This window comes from Anolis sagrei, chromosome 3, assembly GCF_037176765.1.
Source record: "Anolis sagrei isolate rAnoSag1 chromosome 3, rAnoSag1.mat, whole genome shotgun sequence".
In the NCBI taxonomy this organism is placed as follows: domain Eukaryota; kingdom Metazoa; phylum Chordata; class Lepidosauria; order Squamata; family Dactyloidae; genus Anolis; species Anolis sagrei.
In genome coordinates this window covers 18435223-18453808 of record NC_090023.1, presented here as the reverse complement: position 1 = coordinate 18453808, position 18586 = coordinate 18435223, and the positions used below count along the sequence as shown (strand labels likewise).

The window sequence follows — 18586 nt, the reverse complement described above, 5'->3', positions numbered from 1 at the left end:
TAATGGTATTCCGCAAAAAAGTGAAAACCTGGTTGTTTGAGCAAGCATTTGAATAGTCAGTGCAATGAATGTAATGAACATAGGAATGGAACAATGGATAACGGATCTGGATTATGTTTTTAGTGATGAGACGCTAGTGAATGGCTATTGGTGTTAATTGTATATTGTTGTTAATTGTATACTTTTCTATAATATGTTATGATGTTAACTGTTTTTTATACCGTGTGATGGTAGCATTGAATTTTTGCTGTTCTTGTTGTAAACCGCTGTGAGTCGCCTTAAGGGCTGAGAACAGCAGTATACAAATAAAGTAAATAAATAAATAGTCTTCTTATTTCCGGAATGCAATCTCCATTTTGATGACTGAGCTAAGGTATGGAAAATCATGAACAGGTTCAGTGTCTTCATTGTCTTCTTTAAAGTTATGCAACTCATTTAGGGTCATACAGTCTGTGTATCTCTTTAGAACCTCTCACTACTTATATATTTAAGCCTCTCTTTAGATTATACCTTTAAACACACAGTCAAAAACACTATTAAATTATTAAATCCATTATTACATCCAGTTTTATGAGCTTATTTTATAAAACCTACCTGTCTTTGAATCGATCCTGAATTTTCCTTTTTCATTACCAGACCTAATTAGGTAGGTAATCTCTGCGTTCGTACCAATGTCTTTGCTGGTGGCAAAAACGGAGAGGATTTCAGCACTAGGTGAGGTGTCTTCAGGCACTGTAACAAGATAATCTCTCCTCTCAAAGACAGGAGGGTTGTCATTAATGTCCAGAACCGTAATTGTGACTGTGGCAAATGAGGATAAGGTCTGCACAATGCCTTGGTCAGATGCTTTGATGGTGACGTTATACGAAGGCTGGAGTTCTCTGTCGAGAGGATGTTCCAAAATAATAATCCCAGAGGACTTGTCTACAGAGAAAAAGCCTTCTGAAGAGTCTGCCAGGGAGTAGACAATCTTTCTATTAACACCTAAAAAGAGGAAGAAGAAAAATTTAAAAATGATTTCTTTAAGAAGGCCATACATTGCAAAGACTAAAGAGGTGAGAAACAAAACATCAGGCATACATATTATCAGCATCTCAAGAGAAGAGACTGATCTAAATCTGCTCTTGATTAATGAAGAAGGACAGAGGCACTGAAATATAAACAGAAAGATATTATTCCATCTATACATGGATGCATCTACACTGTAGAATTAATGCAATTTGATGCTACTTTAACTGACATGACTCAATACAATGGGATCCTGGGAGTTGTAATTTGGTGAGGCAGAAGGCCCTTTGGCACAAAGAACAAAGACCTTGCAAATTCACACTCCCATGACTACAGTTAAAGTGATGTCAAACTGCATTAATTCTACAGTGTAGATGTATCCCATGTGTACTTTGATATCAGTTCCCAAGGACTGGATTCTTGTGTCAGCAGGGCAGCATTTCTCCAAAGACGGTTGCAGAACTGTGGTCAAAGAAATGCATATTCTCAGCCCCAGGAAACGCTGTGATAGGGTTGTCTTAGTTTTGCCATAAATTGGAAATGACCTGAAGGCATGTAACAATAAAATTATATGTTTATGTTGTTATGTGTTTGTTGTACTACACCACCCATCTGCTGAACACTGAAAGAGTGCAGCCAATTGTCTATTTGATAAAGTAGCTCTGTACTATCTCATTTTGCACTGGGGAATGCACAGTAGTTATTTCTGGATTTGCACTGAATCACAGGGTATATTGAACAGCTAGCCAAGAATGAAGTAGTTGGGTAGTGAGTCAACACATGGATCAATCTAGCTGATTCAATGGTTTTTTTTCTAGTTGGACTATCAGTAGAGTTTTGACTCACTAGAAGTCATGACACAAAAACACCAAAATGCTTATACTTATGGATTTCCTATGATGAAATCAAAAACTGAATATCGTGCATCCATTTCACAAAAGCAAAAGACGTATGACCAATTCTGTACTTATAAAAAATCATAGAATCCTAGAGTTGCAAGAGACTTCATGGGCCATCCAGTCCAACTCCATTCTGTCAAGAAGCAGGAAAATCACATTCAAAGCACCCCCAACAGATGGCCATCCAGCCTCTGTTTAAAAGCCTCCAAAGAAGGAACCTCTACCACACTCTGGAGCAGAGAGTTCCACTCCTGAACAGCTCTCACAGTCAGGAAGTTCTTTCTTACGTTCAGGTGGAATTGTCTTTCCTGTAGTTTGAAGCCATTGTTCAGCATCCTAGTCTCCAGGGCAGCAGAATAATTTTGTTAGTTTTGGCCCATCTCTCTAATCAAGTGGTTCTCAACCTGGGGTCCCCAGATGTTTTTGGCCTACAACTCCCAGAAATCTCAACCAGTTTAGCAACTGTTAGGATTTCTGGGAGTTGAAGGCCAAAATCATCCAGGGACCCCAGGTTGAGAACCACTGCTCTAATCTATTAAGATTGCTCTGAATTCTGCTCCTGTCTGCTCTCCTTTCCAATTTGGTGTCATCTGCAAACTTGATGATTGTGCCTTCTAACCCTTCATCTAAGTGGCTTGAGGCAGGTTACAGTGTAATTAAAGCACACAAACATTGTAAAAATTCTATAAACAGACATATTAAAATGTATTTCTATAAAAGATACATAGTAAAATATATTTCTATAAAATACATATTAAATTGAGGCACATGTACAAAGGATGGCATGCAAGGATATATGAAAACAATAGGATTCCAGCCATTCTTTTGCTGTCAGCATTTTAAGAGTGAAGTAGTCAAAGCCTGGAAGGGTGAATCTGTCAGCCTCATTATCTCCCACATTCATTTCTTAAAAATCAATTTCCTTCCATTAAATCTATGGGGAAAATGCAAATTTTGTGGGCACTTTTTCCTTAAGATATATGAACTGACTGAAGTCACCAGTACATCCTTCATTGTCACATGTTGCAGTTGTCTCTTACACAAGAGTATCAACCTTAGCCACCTGCTAAATTGCAGAGATTTGTATGCGGAAGTTGACTCCCGGCCTGAAGGGAAAGTACTTTGTGATTGCCAACTCTCTTTCCTCTGCAGAGGGACAGCCACTTGAAAGCTAATTAAGCGCAAACGCCAAAACAAAGGCACGTACATCCCTATGTTGTCATCTGCATGTGTACAACTCCGGCAATGGGAATGCCAAACAAAGAGCACTCCTGTAAATGCAACAATACGTCGAAGCTGGTGATTCCTTACCCCTGAGGCTGTTGTGGAATTGTCAGTCTATTGTTTGAAAGCTAAAACTACAAAACGAACATTAGTCAGACATACCAAAATGACTGATTCCCCTTACAGGCATGCTGTGTTAATTCAGATTTTTCTGACAATATATTAGTTTGTTTTTTTAAAAAAAATACAGCTATGGGAATACAATGCTTTTTAAAAAGCTAACTGATCAAAAGCTATGTAAAATACATGGATGAACAGAAGTATAACAACCTCATGAGTGAAATCTAGGGAATTTCTATTTCTCCAGCCACATTCATACAATGAAGTCGCTAGAAGAAAACTTTTGTTTAGATTGCATTATGAACGATTAAGTGAGTCTCTGAGGAACAGATAAGTGTGACCCAGCCAAGAAAATTTCTCCCCAAAATATGAAAACTGACACACACACCCTGAAAATTTCCTTCAGTCCCTAAAGTTTTAGCACGTAAAACTTTAGTTGAGCATTTAGGAATAGAGTTTAGGTGTCCAAAGAAAAGGAAAAGACAACACTATGTCGTCAATATTTCAAAAATAAAGGCTTAAGCACGAATTATTTTCAGTGTCTCACTCTTTGCAGTACTGAAAGTACTGGGTTAAACCATTGTGCCGACAGGACTGCTGACCAAAAGCTGTCAGCTTCAGCTTGCCATGCTGGAGCCTCCCTCAAAGTTGACATGACAGAAGCCTCCCTCAAAGTTGGTAAAACATCCATGCATCCCCCGGGCAATATCCTTGCAGACAATTCCCACACACTAGAAATGAATTGCAGTTTCTCAAGTCATTCCTGACATGTGAGTATAAATCTACACTCCTATAGTTACCGGATGGTTGCATTACACCACTGTTCTGTTAAATAGCAACATTGTGCAACTAATTGAATATCTGTCAGTGTGTCTGCTTATCTATCACCCCAGTGTGCAAGGGGCGAGTGCACTGTGGCTATTTCTACAATCCCATTGAATGAAGAGAAACAACTGTGGTCCCTTCTACACCGCCATATAAAATCCAGATTATTTGCTTTGAACTGGATTATACTGCAGAGTAGACTGGGCTGTGGCGCAGCTATTTATTTATTTATTTGTTTGTTTATTTACAGCTTTATATTCCGCCCTTCTCACCCTGCAGGCGACTCAGTGCGGATTACAGTGTACACATATATGGCAAACATTCAATGCCAATTTTGACATACAACATATACAGACATAGACAGAGGCTATTTAACTTTTCTGACCGCCGGGGGAGCTGTCGCTTTCATCGTCCATCTGCGACACTGATGAAGTACTTCCACATTCCCCGCATGCTTTTGCTGGAGTCTTTTTTTTAATGGCCTCATAAATTAGTTAATTTAGCCTCCCCACACTTTAAGGTGGTACCTTATTTTCCTACTTGACAGATGCAACTGTTTTTCGGGTTGCAAAGGTCGACAACAAGCTACACAATGGTTGGAAACCCACTCCATCCCGGGCTGGCTTCGAACTCATGACCTTTGGTCACAGTGATCTTAATGCAGCTGACACTCAGCCAGCTGCGCCACAAACTAGTTAGTAGCCAGCTGTATTAAATCACTACTGACCAAGAGGTCATGAGTTCGAAGCCAGCCTGGGTCAGAGAGATCTCCCGACCATTAATAGTCTAGCTTGCTGTTGACTTATGTAGCCAGAAAGACAGTTGCGTAGGAAATTTAGGTACCGCTTTATATGGGGAGGCTAATTTAACTAATTTATGACACTATAAAAAAAAACACCTTCCAGCAGTGTCCACAAGAATGAGGAAGTACTCCATCAAGGACTCAGAATCACAAGTGGATGTTGAAGCAGCAGCTCCCCCTGTGGCTGGAATGGAACATACCCTCATGAAGCCGTAAAGCTGGAATATTAAATTGCCTCTTTGTCTGCCTATATATGTTGTATGTCTAATAGCATTGAATGTTTGCCATGTATATGAGTCTCCTGCGGGGTGAGAAGGGCGGAATATAAATATTGTAAATAAATAAATTAATAATCCAGTTCAAAGCAGATAAAGTGGATTATCCCCTTTGATAAGCTCAAGCTTTCTATGTGGGAACATGAGAGAACCTCCCACTGGATGGTAAAACATCTGGGCATCCCCTGGCCAACCTCCTTCCAGACAACCACTGGATGGTAAAACATCTGGGCACCCCCTGGCCAACCTCCTTCCAGACAACCAATTCCCTTCCAGACAACCACTGGATGGTAAAACATCTGGGCATCTCCTGGCCAACCTCCTTCCAGACAACCAATTCCCTTCCAGACAACCACTGGATGGTAAAACATCTGGGCATCCCCTGGCCAACCTCCTTCCAGACAACCAATTCCCTTCCAGACAACCATTGGATGGTAAAACATCTGGGCATCCCCTGGCCAACCTCCTTCCAGACAACCAATTCCCTTCCAGACAACCACTGGATGGTAAAACATCTGGGCATCCCCTCGCCAACCTCCTTCCAGACAACCAATTCCCTTCCAGACAACCACTGGATGGTAGAACATCTGGGCATTTCCTGGCTAACCTCCTTCCAGACAACCAATTCCCTTCCAGACAACCACTGGATGGTAAAACATCTGGGCATCTCCTGGCCAACCTCCTTCCAGACAACCAATTCCCTTCCAGACAACCAATTCCCTCACATGTGTACAACTCCGGCAATGGGAATGCCAAACAAAGAGCACTCCTTTCAGTTTCTCAAGTCACTCCTGACATGAAAAAAAGTACTGAAATTTTGGAACTGAAGGGAAAAAAATCCATTGGATTCTCAATGGGAGAAATCAATGTTTTCATGTTGCTCCCCCTCCTCACAAGACAATGACATTGAGCCTTGAAAATGCCATTAAGTACCAATGGTGTTTGAATTATAATTTGGCCATTTATCACCTACCAGGTCGATATGTGCAGGATGTATTTCCAAACATTCCAAACTCATTAAAGCTATGTGGAATATAAATGATGATTTTATTATCTGTCTCTCTGGTACACCAAGGACATATTTCCCAGTATTTCAGAAGTCATTACAAATGCAAGGCATTTAAAGGATGGCCTTATCATCCATCATCACTATTAGTCATTTGTATCAATACAGTTCCCAACGTCCCCAATGTGAGACACGGCACTAGTGGGTTACAGAGAGTATAAATCCTAGGTTATAGATAGAGCCAGTGTTTATTCGTCAGTGAGGATTTCAAAGATTTCATTTCAGCATGTATGGAGTTGTCATAAGGGATCCATTTGTACTGGCTTAAGATATAACGAAGGGAAAATATAGCACACATTATTATGGGATTGAGATTCCTTGGCATTTGGTGTGTTTACTCTCAGTCCTCAGAAGAGAAAGAGAGTGAAAGAGAATGGAAGAGGAAATAACCATTTTCGAACAATAAAATCTTGGCTTAATAAGCTAAGCTATGAACAAATCTCTTGGCTACAGAAACATCCCCCTTCGCTCATCTCTGTCTGCAACCAAGTGCAGAAAACAGGAAGTCATTAATTACCTGTTTTTCCCCCCTAGACCAGTGGACAATTATAAAAAAGCTTAGGAACAAACATACATTGAAATAAAGATTTTTAAATAACTAGTTATCACGATCACTACTGCTATTATCCCGATAGAGAGGTTCAAAATATGTGATTTTTGAGAAAGGAAGTGATTTGTAACTAATTTTCTTCAAGGAAACACACAATTTTACAAATGTTCTTCCCACCACAAAAAAAGAAGACTTCAAAAATATGGGGACTAATTCTGTGAAAAAATAGTATGTGGTGGCTTTGCACTGAAAAGTGCATTTTCAGGGTAGCAAACACCCTTCTCTGCATATGATTTCTGCATAGTAAAAATGCTGCTTTCTGTTTTTAGTGCAAATCAATCACATGCAATTTTTGCATGAAATTTATTTATTTATTTATTTATTTATTTATTTATTTCTAGCATTTCTACCCCACCCTTCTCAACCCCCTAGGGGGGACTCAGGGCGGCTTCCAGCCGGCACATATTTGATGCCTACATTTAAACACAATACAATACATATCACAGTAATAATAAATAGTTAAAACATTCAATTATTACAATAAAATCTCATAGAAAAAGCCAGCTTGGTGGCCATCGTTTAGCCCAGTTCCGTAATTAGTGAGCCATTCAGCTTATCATAGTCCGTTTCCAAAGCTCATTGTCATCATTTTCCTTGTCAATCTGCCAGATTACCCAAAGGCCTGGTCCCATATCCATTTTTAGGAGGGATGACGATGATCTAATTTCCCCGGGGAGTGAGTTCCACAGATGGGGGGCCACCACCGAGAAGGCCCTGTCCCTCGTCCCCGCCAGTCTCATTTGTGACAAGGGCGGAGCCAAGAGCAGGGCCCCTCCAGAAGATCTTAAATTCCTAGGCGGGACGTAGAATGAGATACGTTCGGACAGGTACGCTGGGCCGGAGCTCTCATTGCAACATTTTCTGTGAAGAAAAGAGGGTTGTGTGTGTGTGTGTGTGTGTGTAGACTCCTTCAAAGAAACTGTTTTTTTCTGTGAAAAACAGCCTTATGATAACTTATTTATTTTATCTACCCTATTTGTACCCTGCCTTTCTCTACCCCAAGAGTGACTCCAAGCGGCTAACCACACGTGGAATATTGTGTCCAATTCTGGGCATCACAATTGAAGCGAGATATTGACAAGTTGGAATGTGTCCAGAGGAGGGCGACTAAAATGATCCAGAGTCTGGAGAACAAGCTCTATGAGGAGCGGCTTAAAGAGCTGGGCATGTTTAGCCTGAAGAAGAGAAGGCTGAGAGGAGGCATGATAGCTATGTATAAATATGTGAGAGAAAGTCATAGGGAGGAGGGAGTGAAATTGTTTACTGCTGCCCTAGAGACTAGGACATGGAACAATGGCTTCAAACTATAAGAAAGGAGATTCCATCTGAACATTAAGAAGAACTTTCTGACTGTGAGAGCTGTTCAGCAGTGGAACTCTCTGCCCCGGAGTGTGGTGGAGGCTCCTTTTTTGGAGGCTTTTAAATAGAGGCTGGATGGCCATCTGTCAGGGGTGATTTGAATGCAATATTCCTGCTTCTTGGCAGGGGGTTGGACTGGATGGCTCATGAGGTCTCTTCCAACTCTTATCATTCTATGTTCTATGGCATATGGCAATTATTCAATGCCTTAAACTCATACAAACATTACACTTAAAATCAACTGAATTAAAATTAAGACATATTAAAATTACATTCAATATTAAAATCACGCCATCCAAAGATCATAGTTAAAGATGTTTCGTATTCATTGTAATATTCCAATTATATTATTGCACTGAGCCATTCTCTGAAATCCTGATCCCAGAGCCAGATTTTTACTCTCCTTCTGAAAGCCAAGAGGGAGGGGTCTGATGTAATGTTGCTAGATATGGTGTTCCACAGCCGAGGGGCCACCACTGAGAAGGCCCTGTCTATCATCCTCACCAGTCGCGCTGGCAAAGAAGGTGGGACTGAGAGCAGGGCCTTGCAGACTATCTTAATTCTGCTCAGAATAATTCTTGAACTGTAATGATTCTCATCAGTCCAGGAGTCTTCTCTGCTAGGATTCATGATACTCCAAAATATGTTTGTTAATCATTTCTGAATATTTTTGAATTTTCTTTTACATCGTTGGTTTTGGGGTCATCTTTAAAAGTCAGTGTTAATGGAGTCCAAATCATATCCCCTCAGATAAAAGGCCACTAATGAGAATGCAATGAATGCTTTTCTGATAATATAAAGATTTCATAAGCAGAATGGGGATGGATTTGGTTTTCAGTGACTCCCCCTCTTCTATTTAGTCCACTCTGTCTTTTGTTTTGGATTATCCAGAGGACCATTAGGTCTGTTTATGGAGTGTCTTATAGGAAAAGGGAGGAATTTCTGAAAACGACTGACCTCCCTTCTATAAATGGATTCTATTTATTATATTTATTTATTTACAGCTTTTATATTCCGCCCTTCTCACCCCACAGGGGACTCAGGGCAGATTACAGTGTACACATATATGGCAAACATTCATTGCCAATTTTTGACATCCAAACATATACAGACATACACAGAGGCTATTTAACTTTTTCTGGCTGCCAGGGGAGCTGTCACTTCATCGTCCATCTGCAACACTGATGAAATACTTCCACATTCCCCACATGCTTTTGCTGGGGTCTTTTTTTTTATGGCCTCATAAATTAGTTAATTTAGCTTCCCCACACTTTTTTTTAAGGTGGTACCTAATTTTCCTACTTGACAGATGCAACTGTCTTTCGGGTTGCAAAGGTCGACAACAGGCTACACAAAATTGGTTGGAAACCCACTGCAACCCGGGCTAGCTTCGAACTCATGACCTTTTGGTCAGAGTGATCTTAATGCAGCTGACACACAGCCAGCTGCGCCACAATCTACTCATTGTTCCTACACTTGTGGCCAGTAGTAGGACCAGATGCCAAGCTTATGCCACATTCTATGACATGGGATTTCTCCAGATTAATAGAGGTATAATGGAGGTATAATCTTGCAAATCAAAGCATAATCTTTCCCATGTAACCCATATACCGCTCTCATGTAAACCTGTCACATATTTATTTCTCTCATGAAACTATTTCTTGCCTTTTCTCTCCCTACTTGATCCTTATCTAGACTATAACGTTGAGTTCAGTATGTGGAGAAATTCCATAAAATGTATGGCTGCTATCCCATTCCAGCGACAGTAGATCCACCGTATCAGTAGGATTTAAGTTAAAAACTGACTCATAATTCATCAAGTGATTCAACAGGTTTACTCTAGCTGGTAGTAACAACTAGATTTAAGTTATAAGAAGCCACTGATGTAGACTTATGATGACAGAGGGACAGATGGGATTTTATCTCCATCATCTCTCTGTTTTGGGTTCTCAAAGAAATCCAATAACTTTTCTAAATTAATCATTAAAAAGCCTCCCAGCTGTCCTCTTTCCTCTCCTTTTCTGTAATAAAAACAAACCTTTACTTCAAACCATAAAAGTAAGCAAATGGCATGTTTTCAAATGGCAAGTGTATTATGATAGCTTCATGTCTTCAGCTCGGGAAGATTTATAGAGGTATTAACAGAGTGCTGAATCAAGAGATCTCTCTTTTAATATCCGCATATCAATACTGTCATGTTTCATTACTAGCATCTTGTGCTCCTAGCGTTTGACCCTAATAGCTAATCAGCGTTGAGAATTGCAGGTCTGCAGGTCGAAAGTTATAGAACGAAAGCTGTTCGGAAACTCCAACTAGTCCAGCGGGAGGCAGCCAGACTGCTCACGGGAGCGTCATACAGGGAACATACCACCCCCCTGTTGTGTCAGCTCCATTGGCTGCCGATCCAGTTCCGAGCACAATTCAAAGTGCTGGTTTTGACGTACAAAACCCTATACGGCTCCGGCCCAGTGTATCTGTCCGAACGGATCTCCCTCTACGTCCCACCCCGGAGTCTAAGATCTTCTGGGGAGGCCCTGCTCTCGACCCTGCCTCTATCACAAGTGAGGTTGGTGGGGACGAGGAGCAGGACCTTCTTGGTGGTGGCCCCCCGCCTGTGGAATTATATCAGCAACATCACTCCTTTCCTTCAGGAAAAAACTGAAAACATGGATTTGGGACCAGGCATTCGGACAATCGGGCAGATAAAGAAAGGATTTTGACAATGGCCAGGAAATGACTAAAGGAATGGTATTTGGAACTCTGAAAGACGAACGCTGAGCATGTGAATAGTTTTAATATGATATATTGTATATTGATTGTTTTGATTGTTTTAACTGTGATAATTGTACATTATGTGTAATTTGTATAGGCATCGAATTGTGCCTTTCTGTAAGCCGCCCTGAGTCCCCCCTCGGGGGTTGAGAAGGGCAGGGTAAAAGTACCCGAAATAAATAAATAAATAAAAACCATGTGGTGAGGCCCTGTTCTCGGTCCTGCCCCTTTCGCAGATGCGATTGGCGGGAACGAGAGTCAGGACCTTCTCAGTGGTGGCCCCTCGGCTATGGAACACCCTTCCTAAGAATATTAGATCGGCCCCCTCCCTCCTAACATTTCAAAAGAGAGTCAAAACCTGGCTGTTTGAGAAGGCATTTGCAGACACAGTTTAACAGACTAATTGAGATCCATGGAACAATTGGACGATGCAACGGAAAAAAGGTTTTAGTGATGAGACGCTGAGGACTTGTGTCTTATAGTTTTTATTGTTTTATTGCTTTTATATGGTTTATATTATATGTAATGTTTTTAACTGTATTTATGTTGTTTGGGGGCATTGACTGCCGACTGTAAACCGCCTCGAGTCACCTCCGGGTTGAGAGGGGTGGTATATAAATATGGTAAACAATCAAACAATCAATCAAATAAATAAAAGCAAAGGTTTTCAAATATTTCCCCTGGTACTCAGGGGTTTGAAATCCAATAATTATTTTATTTCGGCCCTGAAGTTAAGAAGAAATGAACACATGACAAGAAAAGTGAAGCTAAAGTGGAGACCAATCTCCACCTACCTTTGAAATACTAGTATTATTCTCTGTAGCTTTATTCACTTACCTACATCTGGATCATTGGCTTGGACTCTTGTTAGCAAAGCTTTAGTGGCCGTGTTCTCATAGACACATGCAGTGTAGTGGTCAGAGGAAAACATGGGTGGATTGTCGTTGACATCTTCCAGAATCAAACGGATTTCCGACTGACAAAACCTTCCCCCTCCATCTGTTGCCCTCGCTATCAGGTTGTACACAGGGATCTTTTCACGGTCCAAAGGGGCTAAGGTTTTGAGTTCTCCTAAAATGGATTCATTGTGGAAAAAAGGGAAAGTAAATAAATGCAACATTGTTATTATTATCATTATTATCAACTGACCTCATGTGAGTCAAATTCTAAGACTCAGAAAACCCTGTGATATAGGTTGGGGTTGTTATAAATTGGAAATGACTTGAAGGAACACAACAACAACAACAACAACTATATGAAAAATGGGTTGTTGTAAGTTTTTCAGACTGTATGGAAATGTTCCAGAAGCATTCTCTCCTGACGTTTCGCCTGCATCTGTGGTAGACATCCTCAGAGGTTGTGAGGTCTGTTGGAAACTAGGAAAATAGGGTTTATATATCTGTGGTATGCCCAGGGTGAGAGAAAAAACATAACAGAAAATAAAGAACACCACTCAAAAACAGGGGATCTCCAGACAAGAAACAATCAGGGACAGCTAATCACCAAGTGTAAAAACTTGGCTTTTTGAACAATTGTTTGGAAGTGCAACAGAATACGTAACTATGAAATAAGAAGAATGAACATGGAATGGTGTGACGATGCTGCTGGATGAGGATTTTAACAGGATGACACCAGTGATCATATGTTTTCATTGGTTATATATGTTTTTATAATGTTGGGCAGTATGATTTAACTGTCTTTTTATGAATGTATAGCAGCAAATTTGCTAATTCTGTTGCCGTAAGTCTGAGAAAGGAGGGCTACAAATATCGTAAATAAATAAATAATAAATATCTCCACCAGACAAGCGTTTTTTCTCCCAATTCAGGACATTCCACAGATATACAAACCCCATTTTCCTAGTTTCCAACAGACTTCACAACCTCTGAGGATGCCTGCCATAGATGCAGGCAAAACGTCAGGAAGGAATGCTTCTGGAACTTGGCCATACAGCCCGAAAGACTTACAACAAGCCAGTGATTCCAGCCATGAAAGCCTTCGACAATATATGCAAAATTATAAGCATTTATGATAATTTCTTCCACAATGATCTGGAGCATAACAATATTCCTGGTAGGGGCATCAACAGAATGAAGTATTCTAGGTCACACAAGGACCCCCCCCCCTTTACCTAGAAGGGACTCTCATTTTCAAGCCACTCCTTCCTATAGAAGGAAAGCGACAATGGGTGGGTAGAGCTACCTGTATCCGTCCTTTGTTTTCTTTGTTTTTACAATACATGAATAGGATTTCTCCAGGTAAGGCAGCAATATCTCCACATGACCCACCCAAGCCTTTTCATACCAAAACTGGGGAAGGGGGTATGAGTTTGGTTTCACTCCATCTTAGACTGGTATTAGAACAGTGTTTCCCAACCTGGGGGTCGGGATCCCTGGGCGGGGGGGGGGGGGGGGTCGCAAGGGTGTATCAGAGGGTTCACCAAAGACCATCAGAAAACACAGTTTTTTCTATTGGTCATGGGGGTTCTGTGTAGGAAGTTTAGCCCAATTCTCTCATTGTTGGAGTTCAGAATGCTCTTTGATTGTAGGTGAACTATAAATCCCACCAAATACAACTCCCAAATTTCAAGGTCTATTTTCTCTAACCTCCCCCAGTATTCACATTTGGGCATGTTGAGTATTTGTGCCAAGTTTGGTCCAGATCCATCATTGTTTGAATCCACAGTGCTCTCTGGATGTAGGCGAACTAAAACTCCTATCAAACCCTTCTAGTATTTACTGTTGGTCATAGGAATTCTGTGTGCCAAGACTGGTTCAATTCAGTCCTTGGTGGAGTTTAGTATGCTCTTTGATTGTATGTGAATTATAAATCTCAGCAACTACAACTCCCAAATGACAGCATCAATCTCCCCTTCAACCCCACTAGAATTCAAATTTGGGCGTATCGGGCATTTGTGCCGAATTTGGTCCAGTGAATGAAAATACATCCTGCATATCAGATACCTACGTGATGATTCATAACAGCAGCAAAATTACAGTTGTGAAGAAGCAACGAAAATAATGTTATGGTTGGGGGTCACCACAACATGAGAAAACTGTATGAAGGGGTCACGGCATTAGGAGGTTGAGAACATAGTGCAACTTGCTTTAAGGACATGTTATGCATTTTCAGTAAGAAAAATGTGCACAAGTCTATGAAGAATGTACACAACTAGAATGCAGATGTGGGAGGAAAGCACATAAACATACTTTAGTCAATGGGGAAAATCCATTACAGCGCATGCACTGGAGGAAAATGCATATAAAATACATACTTTAGGGCAAACACAATTTGAAATATGAACACATTTCCTCATGGGATGACAAAAAATGTTTAGGAACCTCATATGTTTAACTGGGATGAGACTAGAACTAGGCATATAATGAAAATAAACTGAAATGTGATAGTTTTTCATATTCCCACATCATGCATTTAATTTGTATGATTCAGCAATTCCATATTAAATTCCAATGGGTCATGTGAAAACGATGCATATCATGAAAATTCTGCTCATCTTACCACTTTCAGGATCTAAGTAAAATTTGTTATTCCCAGAGCCGTACAGTGAATACCGAATTTCACCATTGGATCCAATATCTGCATCTTTGGCACCCATTTGAAGGATTGCTTTGTTGGGTGGAATGTCTTCAGGAAATATTGTAATATATGTTACCTAAGAACAAAAAAATCGAAATAAAAGTCTATGTAGGAGCAATTTTGAAACAAAACATTTGCATGGATTGAATGTGTGACTAGTCATCTTCCTCCAAAGCTAGAAGGAAGCAGCTGGGGGCAAATTGTTCCAGCTTTTGAATAATTCTGGATTTCCAGAAAAGGGAGATCCAACCTGTATTGCCATTAGCCAATTTGAGCGTCAGCTCTATAAGCCAATTATTTTGTGTAGTATTTTTATTGTACCTCTAAATCATACTTCTATATGCAAGTAGTCTACGGTCTAAGCTAGTGTTTCTCAACCTGGGGGTCGGGACCCCGGGGGGGGGGGTGTCACGAGGGGGTTTCAGAGGGGTTGTCAATGACCATCAGAAAACATATATTTCTGATGATCTTAAGAACCCCTTTGGCAAAAAAAGGCTGAAGATTTCTCTGCTTATCCTTCTCTTTCTTTTTGGAAACAGATGGTGAATCCTCCCACCAAAAGCCCTCCTCAGCTGTGATTGACTGGAGAGCTGTTTCTGAGACTCCAAATGGGGAGGGGAAAGCAGGCATGTTCGGCACATGGCACCGTGATGCGTATGTGTTGGCAAGGGAAAATGTGCGAGGCTGGAGGGAGGCTTGCACCAGCGAGTCCCTTCAAGGCATGGAGGTTCTGTATTGGAAGTCTGGACCAATTCTATCATTGATGGGGTTCAGAATGCTCTTTGACTGTAAGTGAACTACAACTCCCAAATGTCAGGGTCTATTTTTCCCAAACTCCACCAGTGTTCACATATGGGTATATTGAGTATTCGTGCTAAGTTTGGTCCAGATCTATCATTGTTTGAGTCCACAATGCTCTCTGGATGTAGGTGATCTACAACTCCAAAACTCAAGATCGATGCCCACCAAACCCTTCCAGTATTTTCTGTTATGGGAGTTGTGTATGCCAAGTTTGGTTCAATTCCATCATTGGTGGAGTTTGGAATGCTCTTCGATTATAGGTGAACTATAAATCACAGCTACTACAATTCCCAAATGATAAAATCAATCCCTCCCAACCCCACCAGTATTCAAATGTGGGTGTATCGGGTATTTGTGCCAAATTTGGTCCAGTGAAGGAAAATACATCCTGCATATCAGATATTTACATTACAAATCATAACAGTAGCAAAATTGCAGTCATGAAGTAGCAACAAAAATAATTTTATGATTGGAGGTCACTACAACATGAGGAACTTGCGGAATTAGGAAGGTTGAAAACGACTCTAAGCATTAATAGACAACTACATGACTTTGAGCATCATTTGACAGAAAAATGGAATGCAAATCATAGAGCTGGGCCTTCTAGTCCAACCTCTGTCATGCAGAAGTCTTCCATTAATTCTAAGTCATGATAAATTATTAAATATAAGTACATTAATTAAAATCTCTCTCTGCCTGAGATGTTAAAGAGAGGCTGTCAATCAGAATAGACACTAAATAGAAGCTGTCAATCAGACTAGACCACTCGAAGACTAGACAGATCAGATTGGACAAACAGTCCCACCTGGAATAAGGCAACTTTCTATCTTCACTGTTATTACTACTACAAGAGAAACCAGGGTTTAAGAGGTGAGCAGGGAGGAAAAATAGAGCTCCTCACTTGTCATCACAGCCACAACCTCTGGAATACCTTAACTAATGACAGTTATGGCAGAGGTCAATTCCAACTATGGGAATAATTGTCAGTAAGGCGATTCTTACATCTGCTATAATTGTGCATTGGAATAAGTATGTTGTAATTAGCAATTCACATTATAGTCAAGCCTCTCTCTAATCTGTTCCTCACAAGAATTGAAATTTATGAAAGAAAGAATGTATTTGTTCATTGTTTGAGGGTTTTTTCCAGAATTTTGCAAAGCAGTTCCAAGAATACACATGCAAGGTGAAAGTGCACACAAGCTTGAATTAGTAAAAATAACAAAGAAAGCTGTTCAGGAACATTGTTTATTAATAATGGGACAAAACCGTTTCCAAAACATGTATATGAAAAAATGTGCATGGGATTTTGAAATACAATGACCATAAAAATGATTCTGACACAACAAAAATATTATGTGTGTATGGGATTGGGGGGGGGGGGGGGGGGAGAGGTGGGAGGAAATAAGGAAACCAAAACACAATAAACAAACAAAAAAAGATGGTCAAGCGAACCTGATCACAGACAGGATTGTTATCATTCACATCAGTGACAATCACTTCCACAGCCGTCTGAGTGACAAAGAGCCCATCTGTGGCTGTAATATTCAAAAGGTAGACATCTTGTTCTTCCCGATCCAATGGTCTCTTGACATAAACCTTCCATTCATTCTGAACCAGACCAAGGTCAAACTTTCCTTTTGGATTTCCTCCTGTGGAAATACAAACAAAAAAGAACCATTATCACCAATTTCCAAATGAGTGTGTGTATGTATGTATATATGTGTGTATATATATATAAATCCTGTGAGCTGGGGGGGTATGAGATAAATCTAAAATTGGATCTTACTGTTCCTTTTCACTTGAACAGTTGCTGGGATTTTTAATGAATGATGCTTATGTAATTTTAAAATACTGCTTCATTTTTATATTATTTGCTTCATTATTTACTGTTGTTTAATTTAAATTGTATATATTAATATGTGCTGTTGTCAAAGTGAATGGTATAATTATACTGTTGTGAGCTGCTACAGATTTCCTTGGGGAGATGAGGTGGGATACCAATAAAGATTATTATTATTATTATTATTATTAGTAGTAGTAGTAGTAGTAATATTCCCAAAGCTGCTCAGTTCTGGATGACTATGGACACATGATTAGGGTACATATAATTCTGAAAAGAAGTCAAAACTGACTTTTTTTGGTGGTATCCTGAGACTGATTTAATGAATTGAATTTACCTAGGAGCCCCAGTGGTACCATGGGTTAAACCCATATACCGGCAGGACTGAAAACCAATCCCACAAGAATGGTAAAACATCGAAACGTCCAGGTGTCCCCTGGGCAATGTCTTTGTAGATGGCCAATTATTTCACACCAGAAGAGACTTGCAGTTTCTCAAGTTGCTCCTGACACTAATTTAAAAAACCAAACACCTACGTGGTGAAAACCATCCCATACTTCTAGTGGGGAGAAAATTGTGCTGTCCCAAGATAGCACTGCTCCCAGGAATAGCTACAATAGGGATTGCTGACAAGAGATAGAATAGGCTCTAGTAGAGGGATGGAACAATTTGCTGACTGGTTTATATTAAATTGACACTAAGTTTTCCATCTCTGTTTCTCAATGGTTTTGGTTTGAAAATTTTTGACTAAATAAAGAAGCTACCTCTTCTTCTGTAAAATGTTCAATAAGCATAACTGTATTGTGACTTAAAATCGACAAAGGTAGAAGTTTAAGAATTAAATGACAGAAAATCTAGTTGGAAATCATTTTTTTCATTTTGTTCGGTTTAGTGTTTAATATATATGTCAATAGTTTGGGTGTACATTTTGTTTTTTGGGAGTTGTGGGTTCCATTTAATTTTCATTTCATGAAGAATTTTATTTAATAAAATATTTTATAAATATTTCAATGGATCTATTTTAATCGTGACTAACCAACAGGATTATAACCATCTTTCTTTTGACGTGGGTTTTTATGTTAAGTTCTCATCCATATTTAGTTCATGACAACCCAATTAATATTTTCAACTTGGATCTCCAAATTCAACTCTATTTTAGCTGTTTATTCTCGCCTTTTTCTTTCTCTTTCTCTTTGTATTTTTGGAGCTTGCTATTGGTGGACATTAGATGGGTACCAAGATTAACTATACCTACAATGAGTTCAAACTCATGTTTTGTTAAAGTCTTCCATGGCTGGAATCAATGGGGGTTTTGTAGGTTTTTGGGCTACATGGCCATGTTCTGGAAGCATTCTCTCCTGACATTTCGCCTGCAACTATGGCAGGCA

The 18586-nt window shown here is 39.9% G+C and overlaps 1 protein-coding gene across 7 annotated transcripts in view; it reads right to left on the bottom strand.

Moving 5' to 3' along the window:
* The window catches only part of FAT3 (FAT atypical cadherin 3), a 695104-nt gene that overhangs the window by 82667 nt on the left and 593851 nt on the right, over positions 1-18586 (bottom strand). For all 7 annotated transcript variants that reach the window (XM_060771117.2, XM_060771116.2, XM_060771120.2 and 4 more), the window contains 4 exons: positions 16811-17007; positions 14480-14633; positions 11798-12031; positions 595-984 (listed from right to left, as the gene is read on the bottom strand). In XM_060771117.2, the coding sequence (XP_060627100.2) occupies positions 595-984; positions 11798-12031; positions 14480-14633; positions 16811-17007 (975 nt within the window). The remainder of the gene's footprint in view (positions 1-594; positions 985-11797; positions 12032-14479; positions 14634-16810; positions 17008-18586) is intronic.